This window comes from Prosopis cineraria, unplaced genomic scaffold (assembly GCF_029017545.1).
Source record: "Prosopis cineraria cultivar Desert tree isolate PC_DT_omini unplaced genomic scaffold, ASM2901754v1 PC39, whole genome shotgun sequence".
NCBI classification, from domain to species: domain Eukaryota; kingdom Viridiplantae; phylum Streptophyta; class Magnoliopsida; order Fabales; family Fabaceae; genus Prosopis; species Prosopis cineraria.
This window is the reverse complement of record NW_026555369.1, coordinates 10,648-29,586: the sequence shown is the minus strand read 5'-3', so window position 1 is coordinate 29,586 and position 18,939 is coordinate 10,648. Positions and strand designations below refer to the sequence as shown.

Genomic DNA, 18,939 nt, shown 5'->3' with positions numbered 1-18,939 from the left:
TTCTGCAACTTCTTCATCATCACCTACACTAATTATTAATTAAATTATTTTATTATCAAATATATATCTTTACATATATCACAAGATAAAATATAAAAATCATCATAAATGGCACAAAACTATTCAACCAATTGTGGATACAAATTAATGTTTACACATTATCTGAAAAGAGGTGAAAACAATACTTTGTGAATAGTAAAACAAGCTCACGGGTCGCCCAGGCCCAAGCCCGTTTTTCTAGGGCTTAAAAGGGCTGGGCTTTGAAGCCTAGTTACCCCAAAAAATACTAAATTTTTAGGCTCGAATCCTTATTAAAACGGGTTTAAACGGGCGGCCCGTCAAGCCCGATCCTTATTCTTGACTCTAAAGTCATCATAGGTAAAAATAATAAAATTGCTAGCATATTTTAGGTTATGCCATGAGTGATACTAAATCACTGCGGATCGTTAAAGTTATTAATTGGGATATTATGAATGGACACTAAATTATTGTAACATCTCTAATTTTACTCCTCAAATCTAAATAACAAATTTATAATCAAATGAATTATGGAACAACACCAAATGATACAAAAGAAATAGCCAAATTTATATTGAAAAATTATCGTATAAATGCTAGTTATTAATATCATACAATTTTTGTTAAGATGAAAAGTATCATAGGTTTTTAGGATAAATATTTTCAATATGAATAATTACAAAAAATTATTTTTATTTTATTAGAAAGTGTTACGTTTATATATGAAAGGGTAGAAATTAAAAAATAAAAAACCTAATGTTATGATATTTTAGATATTAAGTATTGCTTAATATTTTATTTGAGAATTTTAAAAATATTGTATAATATTTATTGTATTTTTACACTGTATTTTGTAATACAAATCAATCTTTTTATTAACTACCTAAATTTCAGTAGTAGTCACGAAGAAGAGAGAGAGGCAGGGAGGGAGGGAGGGAAGGAAGTGACTGACGAAGAAGAGGGAGGGAAAGGAACAGGTAAAGAAAGACTAAGCGAGAGGGAGACGGAGTAGGGCATATTGTGACGAAGATAGAATTTTCATGAGGTTAAGATATTCTAGAAGTTTTCGGAACGATCCAGAACAATCAAGAACACCCCGGAGTCTTCTGGAATACGCCGGTATGTCCTCGAAAGACCTAGATATCTCTAGAGTAGTGTAGAAAACACTTGAAGCATCCAGACCATTCTAGAGATATCTTGCTCTTGTACATTCTAGTAGTCTCCTTGTAATTATCAAGATATTTCTTGTAGATATTTCTATAGAATTATCTAGAGATAGAATGTACACCGTTAGATCAAATCAATCCCAACCGTCCATTAAGGAGGTGGGAATTTTCTAGAGAAAGGGGAAGGCCTATAAATACCCCCTCATCCCTCATTTGTAACTCACTCAAGCTTAGTGTAAAAGCTCTTGAAGTTCATTCACTCAAGCTCTCTACTCTCTACTTGCGCATTTAGTTCTCTTAGCCTCTTTGCCTACTCGTGGGATTCGGCTGACTTAGTAAAGATCAAGAGAGGGATCAAGCTAAGGCCGGCACGGTTCAAGGGAAGGGAGTTCCAAGGCCGTGACAACGTGGTATCAGAGCCAAGGTTCGAGGGAGCCGTGGTTTCGATAGTGCTACTGGTAGGCAAGAATGTCTGGTGTGACTGAGGAGACTCTTGCTCACGACGAGGAGAGGGGAAGGGAATCCCAACCTCCACACCAAGGTGGCAAGAGGACACGAGGCTCCAGTAAGGTACGTTCAGAAGACCTTACTATACTCTCTATAAAAATTGATGCTCTAGATAAAGCAATGGAGGAAATGGTGGGTAGAGTAGCGAAAGTTGAGGATGATATACGTACGTTGGAAAACCACACTCTCAAAGAACTTGATGAGGTAAAGAGTAGTGTGGATACCTTGCAAAACTCTGATGATCAACGGGAGGATACCGTGAGGACCTTAGAAACAAAGGTGATGGATGCCATCACCATGATGCAACAACAGCTCGACACTCTTAAGACTTCCTTAGAAGAAAGAGGAAGAAGCCCACTATTGGATGGAAATAGTGGAGTAAGGGAAGTCAAGTTGGATCTTCCCAAACCCAAGGAATTCAAGGGGGTACAAGATGCCAAGGAAGTTGAGAACTTCTTATGGCAAATGGAACGTTATGCTGACACCTTAGGGATGATTGATGATCAAACTAAGGTACGTACCGCAGCCTATTTCCTTACAGACAATGCCATGCTATGGTGGTAAAGGAAACATGCAGACATGGACAAAGGGCTTTGCACAATCAATACTTGGGAGGACTTTAAGAAAGAGTTGAAGAGGCAATTCTATCTAGAGAATGTGGTCTACGAGGCACGGAAGAAATTGAGGGATCTCAAACATAAGACCACTATCTCTGACTACGTACGAGACTTCACTTCTTTAACACTTCAGATTCCTAATCTGAGTAGTGAAGAAGCTCTCTTCTATTTCATTGATGGTCTCCAGAACTGGAACAAGCACGAGCTACAGAGGCGTGACATGAAGACCGTTAATGAGGCAATTACAGTAGCCGAAAGTCTCACAGAGTACCATAAGGAAAAAGGTGAACCCTCTAAACCCAAGTCTTCCAAACCTAATTTTGGAAAAGGTGGGGGAGACAAGGGTAGGGGGATATCTAAAGGGGGTGATAGCAGGTTCCTATAGAAGAAACAACCTAAAGGACAGAAGAAGACCTTCAAGGAACAGACGGGATGCTTTGTGTGCAAAGGCCCTCATCGAATGAGAGAATGTCCGAAGCTAGGTACGTTGGCAGCCATAATGGAGAAGGCTGAAGAAGAAGAGCCTGAAGCGGAGATGGGATCTCTACGACTCCTCAATGCTTTAAAGGTCAAACCCTTGCCAAAGAATCCTAAAGGTGAGGGCTTGATGTACGTAGACGGGAAGTTGAATGGATCACCTGTCACCATAATGTGTGACACTGGAGCTACCCATAATTTTATCACTCCAGAAGAAGCCAAGAGAATAGGCCTCAAGGTGGTGCAGGAGGGAGGAAGTTTGAAGGCAGTTAACTCACCTCCTAAGCAACTATGTGGCATAGCACAAGGAGTTGAACTATGTTTGGGGAGCTGGAGTGGTAAGACAGACTTCTCCGTAGCTCCTATGGATGACTTCAAGGTCGTGCTGGGACTTAAGTTCTTCAGACAGGTAAACGCTTACCCCATGCCCTATTATAATTTACTTTGTATACTCGAGAAGGAAAACCCTTGCTTTGTGACTGCAAGAAGGGTGAGCGGTGGACACCAACTCTCGGCCTTGCAAGTCAAAAAGGGAATAAAGAAGGGAGAGGCTACGTACTTGGCAACACTGAAGGAGATTGACCTTGGGGACAAGGTCAAGGAAGAAGTCCCTCCCATAATTGCCCGTGTTCTGGTAGAGAACCAAGACATTATGCCTGCTGAGTTGCCCAAGAAGCTTCCACCATGTAGAGAAGTAGATCATGAGATCGAGTTAGAACCAGGAACTCGGCCACCAGCCATGGCGCCATATCGTATGGCACCACCTGAGTTGGAGGAATTGAGGAAGCAACCAAAGGAGTTGATCAACGCAGGTTTCATCCGACCATCAAAAGCACCTTTTGGGGCACCGGTCTTATTCCAAAAGAAGCAGGATGAGTCCTTGCGCCTATGCATCGACTACCGGACTCTCAACAAGGTAACTATTAAAAACAAATATCCTATTCCTTTGATAGTTGACTTGTTTGATCGCCTGGGAAAGGCAAAGTACTTCTCCAAATTGGATCTAAGGTCTGGGTATCATCAAGTTCGAATTGCTGAAGGAGATGAACCCAAGACCACCTGTGTGACACGATATGGGTCCTTCGAGTGGTTAGTTATGCCTTTTGGACTAACCAATGCACCAGCCACATTTTGCACTTTGATGAATAAGATCTTTTATCCTTATCTCGATCGGTTCGTGGTGGTGTACTTAGATGACATTGTTGTCTATAGTAACACACTGGAGGAACATGCTGAACACCTCCAGATTGTGTTCAAGACCCTTCGTGAAAATGAGCTTTATGTGAAGAAGGAAAATGCTCTTTTGCTATGGAGGAAGTCTCTTTCTTAGGACATGTCATCTCACATGGCTGCCTCAAGATGGATGAGAAAAAGGTACAAGCTATAAAGGAATGGGAGCCTCCAACATGTGTGGCTGAGCTGCGGTCCTTCCTGGGATTAGTAAACTATTATCGACGATTCATCAAAGGCTACTCGGCAAGAGCCGCCCCTCTCACAGAGTTGTTAAAGAAGAACAAATATTGGACTTGGACGGAGGAGTGCCAACGAGCCTTTGAGGACTTGAAGGCGGCAGTCATGGAAGAACCAGTGTTGACACTTCCTGACTTCTCCAAAACCTTTGAGGTATATACTGATGCCTCTAACTTTGCTATAGGAGGTGTCCTAATGCAAGAGAGGCATCCTATTGCCTTTGAAAGTCGCAAGCTAAATGATACCGAGAAGCGATACACGGTCCAAGAAAAGGAGATGACGGCCATAATCCATTGCTTGCGTACTTGGAGGCATTACTTGCTAGGGGCAAAGTTTATCATCAAGACGGACAATGTGGCTACTAGTTACTTCCAGACTCAAAAGAAGTTGACACCAAAGCAAGCAAGATGGCAAGACTTCTTAGCTGAGTTTGACTATGTGTTAGAGTATAAGCCAGGAGCAGCTAATGTTGTTGCTGATGCTCTAAGTAGAAAAGCAGAACTGGCAACCTTAACCCAAGTCAGTGGGGACTTGGTCGAAAAGGTTAAGGAAGGTATGGCCCAGGATCCCATAGCCCTACAGCTAATGGAACTAGCAAAAGAGGGAAAGACTAAGAGATTCTGGGTGGACGATGACATCCTTTACACTCTAGGAAGGCGCATGTATGTCCCTAAATGGGCAAACCTAAGGAAGGAGCTGATCAAAGAGTGTCACGACTCTAAATGGGCAGGTCACCCCAGTCAGAGGCGAACTTTGGCTTTGTTAGAAGCAGCCTATTATTGGCCTCACATGAGGGAGGATGTGAAACATTATGTGAAGACTTGTCTTGTATGCCAACAAGACAAGGTAGACAACCAATTGCCTGGAGGACTGCTCGAACCCTTACCTACACCGAGCCAACCATGGGAAAGTGTTTCCTTAGACTTCATCTCAACATTACCTAAGTCAGAAGGATTTGGATCCATCATGGTGGTAGTAGATCGATTCTCCAAATATGCAACTTTCATAGCTACCCCGACAGACTGCACGGCTGAGGAAGCGGCTCGGATGTTTTTTAAAAATGTGGTAAAGTATTGGGGCCTTCCTAGAATTATTGTCAGTGACAGAGATCCAAGGTTCACAGGAAAGCTGTGGACAGAACTATTCAAATTATTGGGGACAGAGCTACACTTCTCAACTAGCTTTCATCCTCAAACAGATGGGCAAACAGAGAGGGTGAATGCTTTGCTTGAGTGCTATTTGAGGCACTTTGTTAGCGCCAATCAAAAGGACTGGGCTAAGTTGCTTGATGTGGCTCAGTTCTCTTACAACTTACAAAGGAGCGAGGCGACAGGGAAGAGTCCATTTGAGATTGTGATGGGACAACAACCGATCACCCCACATGCCCTCGCAATCTCCTATAAAGGTAAGAGCCTTGGAGCTTTTAACATGGCTAAGTCTTGGCAGGAACGGGCAGATGAAATAAGATCATTCCTCGAGAAGGCTGCCAAGAAGATGAAGAAATTTACAGACAAACGGAGGCGTGCAATAGAATTCCAAGTGGGAGACATGGTAATGGTGAAACTTCTCCCACAACAATTCAAAGCCTTCAGATCAGTACACAAGGGCCTCATTCGCAAATATGAAGGTCCTTATAAGGTAATCAAGAAGGTAGGGAAAGTCTCATATAAATTGGATCTCCCTACTAATTTAAAGATTCATCCTGTCTTTCATGTTAGCATGTTGAAACCCTATCATGAAGATCAGGATGACCCGACGCGAGGAACATCATCACGTGCCCCAACGACCATCACTAAAGCATATGATCGAGGACTTGAAGAAATACTTAGCCACCGAGTTGTGCGGAAAAGAGGTGTGCCACCAGACATACAATACTTGATCAAGTGGAAGGGATTGCCAGAGAGTGAAGCAATATGGGAATCTCAAAGAGATCTTTGGCAATTTGAAGAACTACTTCGATCTTATAGAGATGATGCCGTGACGAGGACGTCACTCGAATAGGTGGGGGAGAATGTGACGAAGATAGAATTTTCATGAGGTTAAGATATTCTAGAAGTTTCCAGAACGATCCAGGACAATCAAGAACACCCCGGAGTCTTCTGGAATACGCCGGTATGTCCTCGAAAGACCTAGATATCTCTAGAGTAGTGTAGAAAACACTTGAAGCATCCAGACCATTCTAGAGATATCTTGCTCTTGTACATTCTAGTAGTCTCCTTGTAATTATCAAGATATTTCTTGTAGATATTTCTATAGAATTATCTAGAGACAGAATGTACACCGTTAGATCAAATCAATCCCAACCGTCCATTAAGGAGGTGGGAATTTTCTAGAGAAAGGGGAAGGCCTATAAATACCCCCTCATCCCTCATTTGTAACTCACTCAAGCTTAGTGTAAAAGCTCTTGAAGTTCATTCACTCAAGCTCTCTACTCTCTACTTGCGCATTTAGTTCTCTTAGCCTCTTTGCCTACTTGTGGGATTCGGCTGACTTAGTAAAGATCAAGAGAGGGATCAAGCTAAGGCTGGCACGGTTCAAGGGAAGGGAGTTCCAAGGCCGTGACAATATGCTCTTGGCCTGTTAGGAGTGTAATTATTGGTGCTCACACTGTTGGTGATGATGCTTGACAGCTTGCTTGATATTTTTCCACCCCTTCACTCACAGTCCATTTCTTTAAGTTGCATGTGGTCAGGTCCATCAAATGAATTATGAAACCACACCAAATGATACAAAAGAAACAGCCAAATTTTTATTTGAAAATTGTAGTATAATTGCTAGTTATTAATATCATACAATTTTTGTTGAGATGAAAAGTATCATTTGCTTTTAGGATAAATATTTTCAATATGAATAATTACAGAAAATTATTTTTATTTCATTAGAAAGTGTTACGTTTGTATAGAAACTAAAAAATAGAAAAGCTAATGTTATGATATCTTAGATATTATGTATTACTTAATATTTTATTTGAGAAGTTAAAAAATATTTTATAATATTTATTGTATTTTTATACTTTATTTTGTAATACAAACTAATATTTTTATTAATTATCCAAACTTTAGTAGTCGTCACAAAGAAGAGAGAGGGAAAGGAATAGGGAGGTTGGAGGTTAGAACTTAAGAAGGTTTCAAAAGACCTTTTTGGTGGGATAAAAAATAACTCAAGTGCCACCTTGAGAAAAGTCGTGAGGTGAGTTGGCCCATTTTAAAAGACCTCCAGTGGGGTGGGGTAAGGACTGCTATAAAAACAGAGTAAAATAAAAGAGAAAACGAGAGAAGGAGAAGTAAAAGACTTAGAGCTCTGTCAAGGTTTTAATTTTAGAAAGGTTAGAGGCATTTTGAAGCTATCAAACCTCAAGAGTAACTTTTGTAATCTATTCTTCTTCCTTCCCATCCTATTTTTGTAGTTTTTTATTAGGGTTTGATAATAAGAGACCATTTTCAATTCATGTAGAATATGAGTTTAAACCCATTGACTTAAATGGAGTTAACAGGGATTGTTTGAGGCATTTAAATCTAAGGATAATGGATTTACATGTTTTGGTGGTTATGAGTGTATTAATGGTTGAAGATGCCATTTATTATAATAGATAAACTTGGTTTGGAAGCCATTAATGATAATGTGAAAGCTTAATGAAGCAAATGGGAGCTAAAGGGAGTTAAATACTGAATGGGGAAGCCTAATTGTAAGAAATAAGGGCTTTGAGTATTTTAAAAATGGAAAATTTAGAGTTAGAAGTGTGTATTTAACAATATAATGTTGATAAATTCAGACTTGAATAATTGTATATTAATCATTTGGGTACTATATTTAGCTTATAAAGTAAGTTTGGAATCAAGTTATTGAAGATAAACCTTTGATCTCTCAAAGGTTAGAAGTAATTAGGAGAAATTTATTGTTTGTAGTTATTTAATAATTGATTTATGTTTGTAAAAAATGCCTTAATGGATTCCCAAATTTATATTTTATGAATAATGATGTGTGCATTATATGTGAAATGTGAATCCTCCATTTAGAAATGTTGGCAAAATGTTATTTGAAAATGTGCATAGTTCATTATTATGTGTTAAACCCTAATGTTTATCAAATTGATAAGTTAGTGTGGTTGTTATAGCATATGAATGTTACACATGTTACACATGTGACTAATGAAAATTTAGGATGTGTTATGAAATTAAGAATTTAAGTGGAGAGAATTTGTGAAAATAATAATGATGTTCACCTGGGTAACGTAATATCGTAAAACCTAATGTATTGATATGGAGTAATGAAGTTGTGAAATGAGTGAGCTTATTATATTACATGATCATTTGGTGAGAGTTCGCTTAGGGAGAGGAGTAGAAAATTCATATGGTAATTATGGTTTCCTTTTGATGCATAAAGGTTAGCCTTATCCCATAGTTTGTCAAGAGACTAGAATCTAACTATCTCCACTTGTTTGTGGAAGAGATTAGCTTAGAGTATACGACACCTCAGAGATTTGAGAGTAGGGGAAGTTGTGATTCAAAAGTGAGTGTTGTGATCTTTGGCCGAGTCACACCTCACAATTGGTGAGCTTGGGTAGTCCAATCACACATACAGGACCCTAACTGATATTATAGCCCATGGTTTCAGTCAGAAGATATAAGGAGCGTATAAGGAGAAATTGATCATGCATATGTGTATATTCAACATGTCATATGGTTGATAAGTTTGTGGCAAGTTGTGATGTGAATGTGCCATTATCATATGGTTGTCTATATTATGGTAACGTGCATGGAATTGATGGATTAAGTCATTGTCACATGACTGTGTGTATTGTGGCAATGTACTTGGTAATTTTGAAATGAAAAATGTGAAAATAAGTTAAGTCATGAAATTATACCTTGTGTCATATGTAATAGTATGATTTGAGTAATCAACTCTCACTTATATGTTTTTAAATCAATTGATATGTAATTGTGTATGGTAGATGTACTTTGATTACTGAGTGGCTACACTCACCCCTTTCTTGCAATATTTTATAGGCTCTAGCTATGGTGTAAAAAAGGGAAAGACTATGGAGGCTTTGGAATTTGTGGAATTCCTACTATGAAACCTCCTCATTTTATTTATTTTGTGTAATATATTGAATATTATCAATTAGATTGCATTTTGTACATACACTTGTACTACATTATTGTTTATACTTTTGATATGTATTTTGGGTTCTAGGACGTTGTATGTAAGTTGTTAAAGTGTTAATAGGGTTGAGATACTGGTGCAAGTGTAAGAATGTTGATTTAATTATAATTATGAATATTGCTTGAGAAACGAAATATTAAAATCTCCCCCTCCTATTTATGTTATTAAAGGCGTTCGGGAGTAAAAATTTGAAATTATTGAGTTTATATTCATGTGTTGTGTTGTACAGGTAGTCCTAAGTCCTTTGAGTATGTTTTGAGTGTCAGAAATAGCTTTTGGCACAAGTGTGGGATTTTGGAAACCCTTAAATTGTGAAAAGTGTGAAAAGTTGTGAAAATGTGTTTGGGTATATAACTTCTTTGTGAAATTTAATTTGAAAGTAAAACTCATGCCATTAGCTAATTTATAAAAAGAACTATCCGTATACACTTAAATCACCTCATTCAAATGTTAAATGGAGAAATGTGGCACATCAAAAATTACCCTGGGTTACTGTTTGATACGTGTAACACATCATGGTGGGTGGCACAAAGGAGGGCAACCACGGCGCATGTGCAAATGTCACAATGCGCCTCTTTGTTTATTCTACTCAATGTTTTCAACTGATTTTGAGTCTTTTTAATTTCTCAAGGTATCACATGCTTTTAATTATTTTATTCTAATTAAAAGTTGGTCAAATGATTTTGGAGAAATTCTGACTGTAAAAAATTAAAATCCTAATTCTATAAATTACAAATTTAATAATCCTTTTTGGATTGGGCTCTCAATTGCTTTGGATTAGTATAATTAATTATGATTACATAAGAGAATTTCAAGAGGGTTTTACACATTGCATGTTGTCGGGTCCATCAAATGAATTATGAAACCACATCGACCAAGACGAAACTAGATCCAACAATAATAGGCTCAGTTAGTAGCCTGGTAGAGATTAGACTAGAGAGGAACAAGAGTGAATACTTTTGAGTAAGGGATAATTAGGGAGCTAATTATGAGAAATTGGTTTGTGTAAAGATAAAAGTGAGCAAGATAGAGAGAGGCCATGAGGTTAGGCTCTTTTGGAGTCTGTGTTATGAAGTAAAAATAATAATGCTACGAGTACAAATCTGACCCAGTTTATTTCTGAGACTTCCTCTATATATGTATATATATCAAAATATCATAACACTTTGATCTTTACAAAATATAGTCAATTATATTAAAAACTAATCTGAGAAATTAATTTATCAGAAATTAATTTTATCACATGTTAATTAAAATACACCTAGAACTATCAAAATAGATCTTAAAAACTTCCAACTTTTACAAACTCGTCAAAACGACCACATACTCAAGGGAAATTGTAAAAAAAAAAAAAGGATAAATAAATCTCCTTAAAAGGAACAAATGATAAAATAATATCAAGAAATAAGATAATTATTATGAAGTCTCCAGCTACTTATCCATGGCCTTACCATTTTGTTTTCTGTGCTTTTGAACTCTTTTGTTACTGTACGCTTATTCAGTTGAATGCACGGGACTTTTCTTGACCAAAAAAAAAAAAAAAACACTGACATTTGCTGTCTTGCCCGTTTCTTTCTCGTTGCAAGTTTTCGGTTTCATCCAACTTCAAGAAATCGAACCTTTATTGATAAGTGATGCTCTCATTTCCTCTTTCATCTCTCGTCTTTTTTAGTTTCATGTTTCATATCAATCCTTGCTGTTGCGGGCTCTTTCTTAATTTCTCAACGTTTTTTTTTTGCACTCTCGTTTGTGTTGCTTGTATTTCCTCATTTCTGCGCTTTATTTTCCTGGTTTTGTGATATTTCTTCGAGAAGAAAAGTAAAAAAAAAAAAAAAAAAACTGCTCTTTCAATTTGTCACTGCCTTTATCTCCCAAAAAAAAAAAAACAGAAAAGAAAAAGATGGGAAGTTACTCCGCCCCTCTGTTTTCATTTTCTCAGTTGGACTCCTTTCTTGTCTTGTTGATGTTCCTTTCATGTTTGATTTCACAAGTTCATCATCTTTCAGATCAGTTTATGGTTGTTTTTGATTCGTGTGAAGCATCTGTTTCTTAAGGTTGTTCTGAACACCATAAAAGGATGTAGTCTCATGCTTGATCTGTGTTGGAACACTAAGGAAAGCTGATTAATCGCTGGTGGTTGATCGGAGGCTTATAGATCTTCAAATTGTGCAAAGATTCACATCTCTATTATTGTAAGACACGGTTAAATTATATATTTATGCCATCTATGTTATCTGTCAGTGTTTAATTGATCTATTTACTGAGTTCAGTTTTTTTTTTTTTCTTTTCGAATTACAAAAACTCAGTTCATTTTTTGTTTCAACTTTTATATTCGTATTTTTATATATCTTGAGCACTACTTGATCGTTACAAGCTTTTACCAGGTGAAAGTTTTCAGGATCAATTTTTAGTTTTAGCTTCTGTTTTTTCACACCACTCCATCTAGTTATATATAGTTACAATTTAATTTAATTTCCCTGCTTATGAGTCTGAACTAAATAATTAGCACTTATTTCACCAAAGCCCTTAAATTATGTTTCAGTCGTTTTCCATTTTTACCCCTCTGTGATGGACCAACTCTTTTGTGTTTTTCTGCATGATGTGGTTATTTTAAGACATGCACTATTCCAATTAACCAACAATTAGCCTTGTACATACATATATACTGTTGTTTGTTGTTTGACTTTGGATGGATGTAGGAGAATATATTGTTTGATTCTAGAAGTTGCTTCCAAAGATGTCGTCAAAAGATGACGAGTCCGGAAGGGGTAAAAAGGCCCTTGGTGCTATAGTACGTATCCATTCGAAGATGGGATTTTTTAAAATATAAATATATTATTTCTATTCATTTTAGTCACAAAACATTCAGGTGCGTTTGGTTATCAAAAATAAATTGATTAAAAAATAAAGATAAAAATAAAATGATAAAAAAGGATGGGTAAACTATATTCATATAGAAAATGGATAATTAGTTCATGAAATTATAAATCATGATTTATGAGATTTTTAAAAGGATGTAATAATTGTCATATTTATAATATATATTAATAAATTTTATTATGCTTGTTATAAAAAGAAAATGTAATTTATTTTATTTTAATTTTAATTTTTTCAATTAATTTCATTCTCTTTTAATAATCAAATGGGACTTTAGCATTTGATCCATATTTGTGGTTTTGGTGGGGTGCGTACTTGGGAAATTTCTTTTTTTCCTTTTTTTTTTGAAATGTGTGATTGTGTATATGTTAGCTTTTGAGGGTGTCATAAAAGGATTTTGTTCTACAAGTCATCTAATTTGGAAGCTTAATGTCTTTCATGAATCTTAATATATTCTTTCGTATTTTATCATGAAATTTTTTTAATTTAAATTATATACTGGACCAACTTGTTATTCTTGTTCTTGATCTGATGTCTTTTTTTTTTTAATTGCTCAAGGTATTCACCACCGGTAGCAGTGATTAATCCCTTCGTCGCGGGGTCTCTCACAAGAAAGCAAACGGCTGGCTATAGAGTGCTTTTCATTAATATAAGTGAGAAATTAAACCTTCCATCACATGTTTAAAGGATGAAACGAATTTGATGTCTTTTTGAATCCCACTAGGGGCGACGATTGGAACACCAGAGCCCGCCAATACCAGGAAAAGAGCTGGGCTCATCCAAGAGCAAGTTCCCAATAAGTAGCGTCCTCTTGTCACGGTTCATATGGTAGGTTAAATGACAATTAAGTCCCCTTTAATCTCAAATAAGTCCATCAAAATTTCATTAATTGTAAAGAATTCTCAGTTTTTCCAATCTGGTTATTATTGTGATTATATTGCACCTATGATAGTTTTTTAATTATTTGTATACATAAATTTAACAAGTTAGAGTATTGATGACGTTGTGATTATTGTTGTTCATTTTAATCTAGCTAATATTTGTATAATGTATTGCAGTCTTTGATTGTGAAAAACTGACTGTGATGATTTAACGTTTTTCCTCAGAAGCATCGCATCCTTTTCCCAATTTGCAATCTCAAATTGCATTTAAGAGTGACTCCAAATTTCAATTGTTCCCTTACATATAGTTATGCGCATGTTTTGTCTATGTGGCATACTTTATTTGTTCTAAATTTTGGGCTCTTTGCTAGTTAGGGACTTCACCTATTTTACTGTTCGGCTACAAAGTTTCATTCACAAGATCTTTTCTTTGTCCGGGGTTATTGACTTTTACTTGTTATCCTATATACTTTTCCCTTATGCTTTCAACTATTTTATTATAATCAAGTTAGTCATATTAATAAAATTATTTAACATTTCTTTTATTTTATATTTACTCCCATTGAATATTATAATTATATATATATATAATTTTTTTAATAATTAAAACAAGGATATTTTTGGGGAAAAAAAACCTAACGCTTTTCATTATCTTGCAAAATGACTTACATTTTGGATAATAAAACTCGTCTAGAACGTGATTGCATGACATGGAGGAACAGGAGTAAAATTTTGTCGTTTTTGCCAAAAAATAAATTAAAAAAAACATATTCTTTTGTTTATAAATTTTTAATTCATATAATAGGCGTCAATCTAATGAGAAGTTAGATTGTTGTTGTTGTTGTTTTTCATTTATCTTAACCTCATAATACCTGATATGTTTTTCAATGCATTATTCTTTGGTTGCCAGACTGGGTCCGCGAGGAAAAAGATGTCTGAGTCAACTGAGGATCCCATTCCTACAAAGGAAGAAATTGTAAGTTGGATGAGGATATTTTCTGTCCCATTTCTTTAAAGTCACATATAGAATTAATTTATCCCATGAGAATTGAAATTAATAAATATCTTCACGACTTCACCAATCTAATATGAAATACGAACTTCTGAGAACGGCACTGTTCCTTCATTTCACCATGCTACAAAATTTAGAATTTCTAAATTTATATTTGAAGTGTCCATCTAACAAGAAGTTAGATGATCAGATTTTGTCTGTAGTTGTGTCTGTTAGATTTTGAGGTTGAGGGGGTCAAACGTGTTGTTGCTGTTGATATGTGATGCTTTCTTGTTTAACAACTTCCTGTGCAGGATCTGCTATGTCTGATGAGGATGAGGGATTTTTTATGCCTCATCTTGAGCTACCCCATGAAGCTTGACTATGATGAAATGTTTCTGAAGTCATGGATGTCCCAAGTTTCAATGTCAAGAGACCAATATTGTTCGCAGGAAAGGCTCCAACGTCTTGTGTCTGAAAGTCCACTGAAATATGTGAAAGGGATAATACCAGAGGACATAACAGAAGAGATTAAGAATGATGGTAGCATCATCTTCAACAAAAGCGACTCAAAGGAGCTTGCTACTGCTACCAGCAAAGACCCACCACCCAATCATGTGCCTCAACCCATTCTTGACTTGGCTACTCGTCTTGCTGTTCACCAACTGGCTCAGACTTTTTCTCCAGAAAGCCGTGTTAACTCATTTTATTGGATGGGAGCTCATGTTGTATGCTTGTCAACGAGAAATGATGCAGAAAAACGAAATGTCGTGGAAGAGATCAAAGCAAATTGTCAGATCAGCGAGACATTTGAGAGTCTCCGAATCATTCATCTTAGTGAGACCGATGAAATTGATGATGCTTCAATGATTCGGTATCTATCGACTACTAGTGCAGCGTCTTTTAAGAAAGATTAGGAATTTGAAGTTTTAGAGCTCCCGGGGGAAAATAAAAGGCACGGAAATTTGGTGCTTCTAGTGGATAGGGATGGTGACAAAAGAGTAGACCTTCGAAAGTTGCCACGTGTAGCATATTTTGGGGGTGGTGTTGTAATCATAACAACAGAATCATTGCACTCCAAAATGTTTGATTGGCTTACAATGTGGATGTTAGTATCAGGACAGAGGATCATGTTCTGCCTTGGGAAGTCTTCTGCAAGAATATAGGCAAAGAGCTTGTATGCTCATCAGGTGACATCCAGAGGGTTGCAGCGCAGATCGTTGAGGAGTGTGATGGCCATCTTCATGACATTGTCTATGATGCAGAGTTGTTGAAAGATGTGGGAGATGTTCAAATCTGGAACCAGATGTTGCAAAAGTTACGGAATTCGATCCTACCATACTACAACCGGACTGAATTTAAACGTGTGAGTGATGCCTCCCATCAAATTTATATAATATCTGAGACATTTTTCACATATTTTTTAAAAAAGTTATCACATTGTTTTATTTATGAAAGAACATAACAACTTTAGTTATACCCTTAGGAACTAAAAGAAAACAATGAATTACCTTATCATTTGTACAAATATTTTCTTAATTTAAAGAATAAAATTTTAAAAAAATTATTTTTGTAAAATATTATATAAATAAGACCAAAGCAGTAATAGTAAATGTATTTATCAACATCATCTCCGCGGATATTATTCTTGGGAAAAAAATTCACCTTACACTATGTTTGTGACCTTCAAACTATGAGCTAAGATGAGTTTTTAATTAAGACACTTTTTCAGTCAAATTAAATTTTTTGCTTCCATTTAGGATTTTCCTAATAAGTAGCTCTTGTGATTAATATTTTTTATTTTTTAAAAAAAATTAACTTATTTTGATTTGATATTGAAAAAATTACATAATTTATCTCTTAACTAGAAAGTTAGTTAAACTTTGAAAGCAATGTGTGTTTTCTTTTAAAAAAAGTACTATGACAGACATGTTCAAGCTCTCTAGATTCTTGAATGCTATATACATTGTATGGTGATGGGATTTTTTGTTTAGTTATGTAATAATAGGTGTCAATCTCAGCAGTAGTTAAAAGTTAGTTATGTAATAATAGGTGTCAATCTTTTAAAAAAGTATCTTTTTTTTTTTTATGTTTGAAAGCTTGTGCTCGGAAATCGTGTGCAAGATCTATCGAGTCTGGTGAGGATGAGGGATTTTTTACACTTCATCTTGAGTTATCCCATGAAGCTTGGCTATGAGCATTCTATGTGGAAATGGATCATAGAATTTTCAGACTTAAGAGCCCAAGAGGGTTCGCAGGAAAGGCTCCAACATTGTTTGTCTGAAAGTCCACTGAGACATGTGAAAGGGATTATACCGGAAGACATAACAGAACAAATAATCAATGGGGGTAGCATCATCTCCGAACATATGCCACCACCCATCCTTGACTTATCTTATCGTCTTTCTGTTAACCAACTAGTTCAATCTTTATCAGATTCTTATGACCACTTTGAGTGGAGAATGCCTGTTGTGTGGTTCTTAACGAGAAATGATTTAGAAAAACGAACTGTTGTGGAAGACATCAAAGCAAATTTCCAAACGGGGGAGACACTTGAGGCTCTCCAAATCATTCATCTCGATCAGATCGATGAAGAGTTTCTATTTTTTTGATGTTTCAATGTGGATGGAGGAGACTGATCCTGTAAGGCGTTGGAGAGAATATTACAAGTGTGAAGTTTTAGAGCTTCCAGGGCAAAATAAAAGTCACAGAAATTTGGTGCTTCTAGTGGATGGGGATGGTGACAAAAAAGTAGACCTTCGAAAGGTGAGTATGCCTCTAAATAAACTATATTCTACAGATGTTGTAGTAATTATAACAACAGAATCATCGGCACCCCAAAATGATGAATTGGCTTAAGAGGTGGATGTTAGAATCAGGATAGAGGATCATGTTCTGCCTTGGGAAATCTTCTGCAAGAATGTTGGCAGAGAGCTTGTGCACTCATCAAGTGCCATCCAGAGAGTTGCAGTACGAATCGTTGAGGAGTGTGCTGGCCATCTTCTTGCCATTGTCTTCATGGCAAAGTAGCTGAAACATGTGAAAGATGTTCAAATCTGGGAGGAAATGCTGCAAAAGTTGGGATATCGTAGCCCACCCTACAAACTAATTGCATTCAAACATGTGAGTGAAGTAATAGAAAATGCATTCATCAACATCGTATGGGAGGATGTTATTCCTAAAAGAAAAAAGCCTCGCCTTACCTAATGTTTAAATGCCTTCAAATTATAAGCTAAGATGAGTACAGGTGAATTGTTTGCCCGCTGGTTCTTTGAACAATTAATTGTCAATGAAGAAGAGGCAGAGCATACCTTGAGAGAGCTAGTGGAGACTTATATTTTACAAGAAATTGAAGATATTTATGGACAATATATCCTATTGCCAGAAGAATTGAAAATTATTTTAGATGCAATGCTAGAGAAAAAATCACATGATTACTTGATGAGAGGACCATTACCATTGACAGAGCCCCCAAATGTTTGGGATTCACATGAAGCCTGAAAGTTTCTAACAACTTTTCCTGTTAGAAGCCTAAATTTATCCTATAGTGGCATACAAAGCTTACCCAGTTTCGTTTTTGAGTTGGATCAACTTCAAACATTGTCTTTGACAGGGTGTAAGCAATTCACACAGCTGCCCTTAGAAATTGCTCAACTCATCATATTGTGGAGCTTTATCTTGATGAAACTTCAATTATGGATCTTCCACATTCTCTAAATTTTCCTAACTTGAGAATTTTATCTTTAGGAAACAACCTCAATTTGATGGAAGTACCGCCCTCATTTTTTGACCACATGCCTCAACTCCAAACTCTTTGACTTGTCCCTTACTAGCATACATGATCTTCCAAGATCATTTTATAATTTACGAGAACTTAAATACTTCTATTTGAGAGATTGCGAACTTTTTCTAAAACTTTCTGTAAATATTGGTCAACTTACAAATCTCATCGAGCTTGACCTCCGTGGCACTCAAATTACACATTTGCCAAATGACATCCAAAGGTTGACCAAGTTAAATACATTATCTCTCTCTTTTCTTGGATTTCATCATGGTAGTGGTCATGAGAATAAATTCATGTCATCATCCGGGTTTGCAATGATACCTTTTGGTGTTCTATCCAAACTCAAAATTAATTTGGAGGAATTATGCATTGATGATAACTCAGATAATGAGTGGTGGCTCAACAACGTCGAACATATCCTTGAAGAAATTAATGCATTAGAAGAGTTAAAAAAGTTGGACATATACATCCCAAGAATAAGAGTTAATTTTCTCGAGCCCATCATACAAAAGTTTTTGTTAAATTTTAGATTCATTGTGGGCCATCATATGCCAAGAATAATATCACGTGTATTGCCTACTGTTGAAGAAAAGTTTGCAGCAAGTAGTTGCAGCTTAAGATTTGTGAACGGTAAGAATTTTCCAAATGAAGTGGCGTGAATTCTTTCTAAAGCAAAGGCCTTTTTTTTTAGACCGCCACATGACCATCAAGAACCTAATCCAATTCGGGCTGAATAATTTGAGGCGGCAACAATTATGCATTTTGGCAGGGTGTAATGAAATGCAAAGCATTGTAGATGGAGATGAAACCTCAAACGTGCTTGAGGACTCCTTTGGTGAGCTGAAATTCTTGACTATATTCTACATGAAAAATCTGACAAGCATCATTAATAGGGCAACTCTTGGCAATTTCCCTTTTTGTAAGCTAATGTTCTTAGCATTGCATACTTGCCCTAATTTAACCCCCATCTTCACCATGAGCATGCTTT

The 18,939-nt window shown here is 36.4% G+C and overlaps 1 protein-coding gene across 1 annotated transcript; it reads left to right on the top strand.

The window, feature by feature from the left end:
• The first annotated feature begins 13,016 nt into the window (after nt 1–13,016).
• LOC129295050 (uncharacterized) lies at nt 13,017–16,468 on the top strand. The gene is made up of 4 exons (XM_054933529.1): nt 13,017–13,123; nt 14,087–14,152; nt 14,482–15,533; nt 16,267–16,468. The coding sequence occupies exons 1-3, from the start codon at nt 13,121–13,123 to the stop codon at nt 15,082–15,084; spliced, it is 672 nt and encodes a 223-aa protein (XP_054789504.1). The 5' UTR covers nt 13,017–13,120; the 3' UTR covers nt 15,085–15,533; nt 16,267–16,468.
• The last annotated feature ends 2,471 nt before the right edge of the window (nt 16,469–18,939 follow it).

Coding starts and splice junctions, on each gene's coding strand:
- LOC129295050 (XM_054933529.1), top strand. Junction 14,153..14,481: donor TTCCTACAAAGGAAGAAATT/GTAAGTTGGATG, acceptor CTTCCTGTGCAG/GATCTGCTATGTCTGATGAG.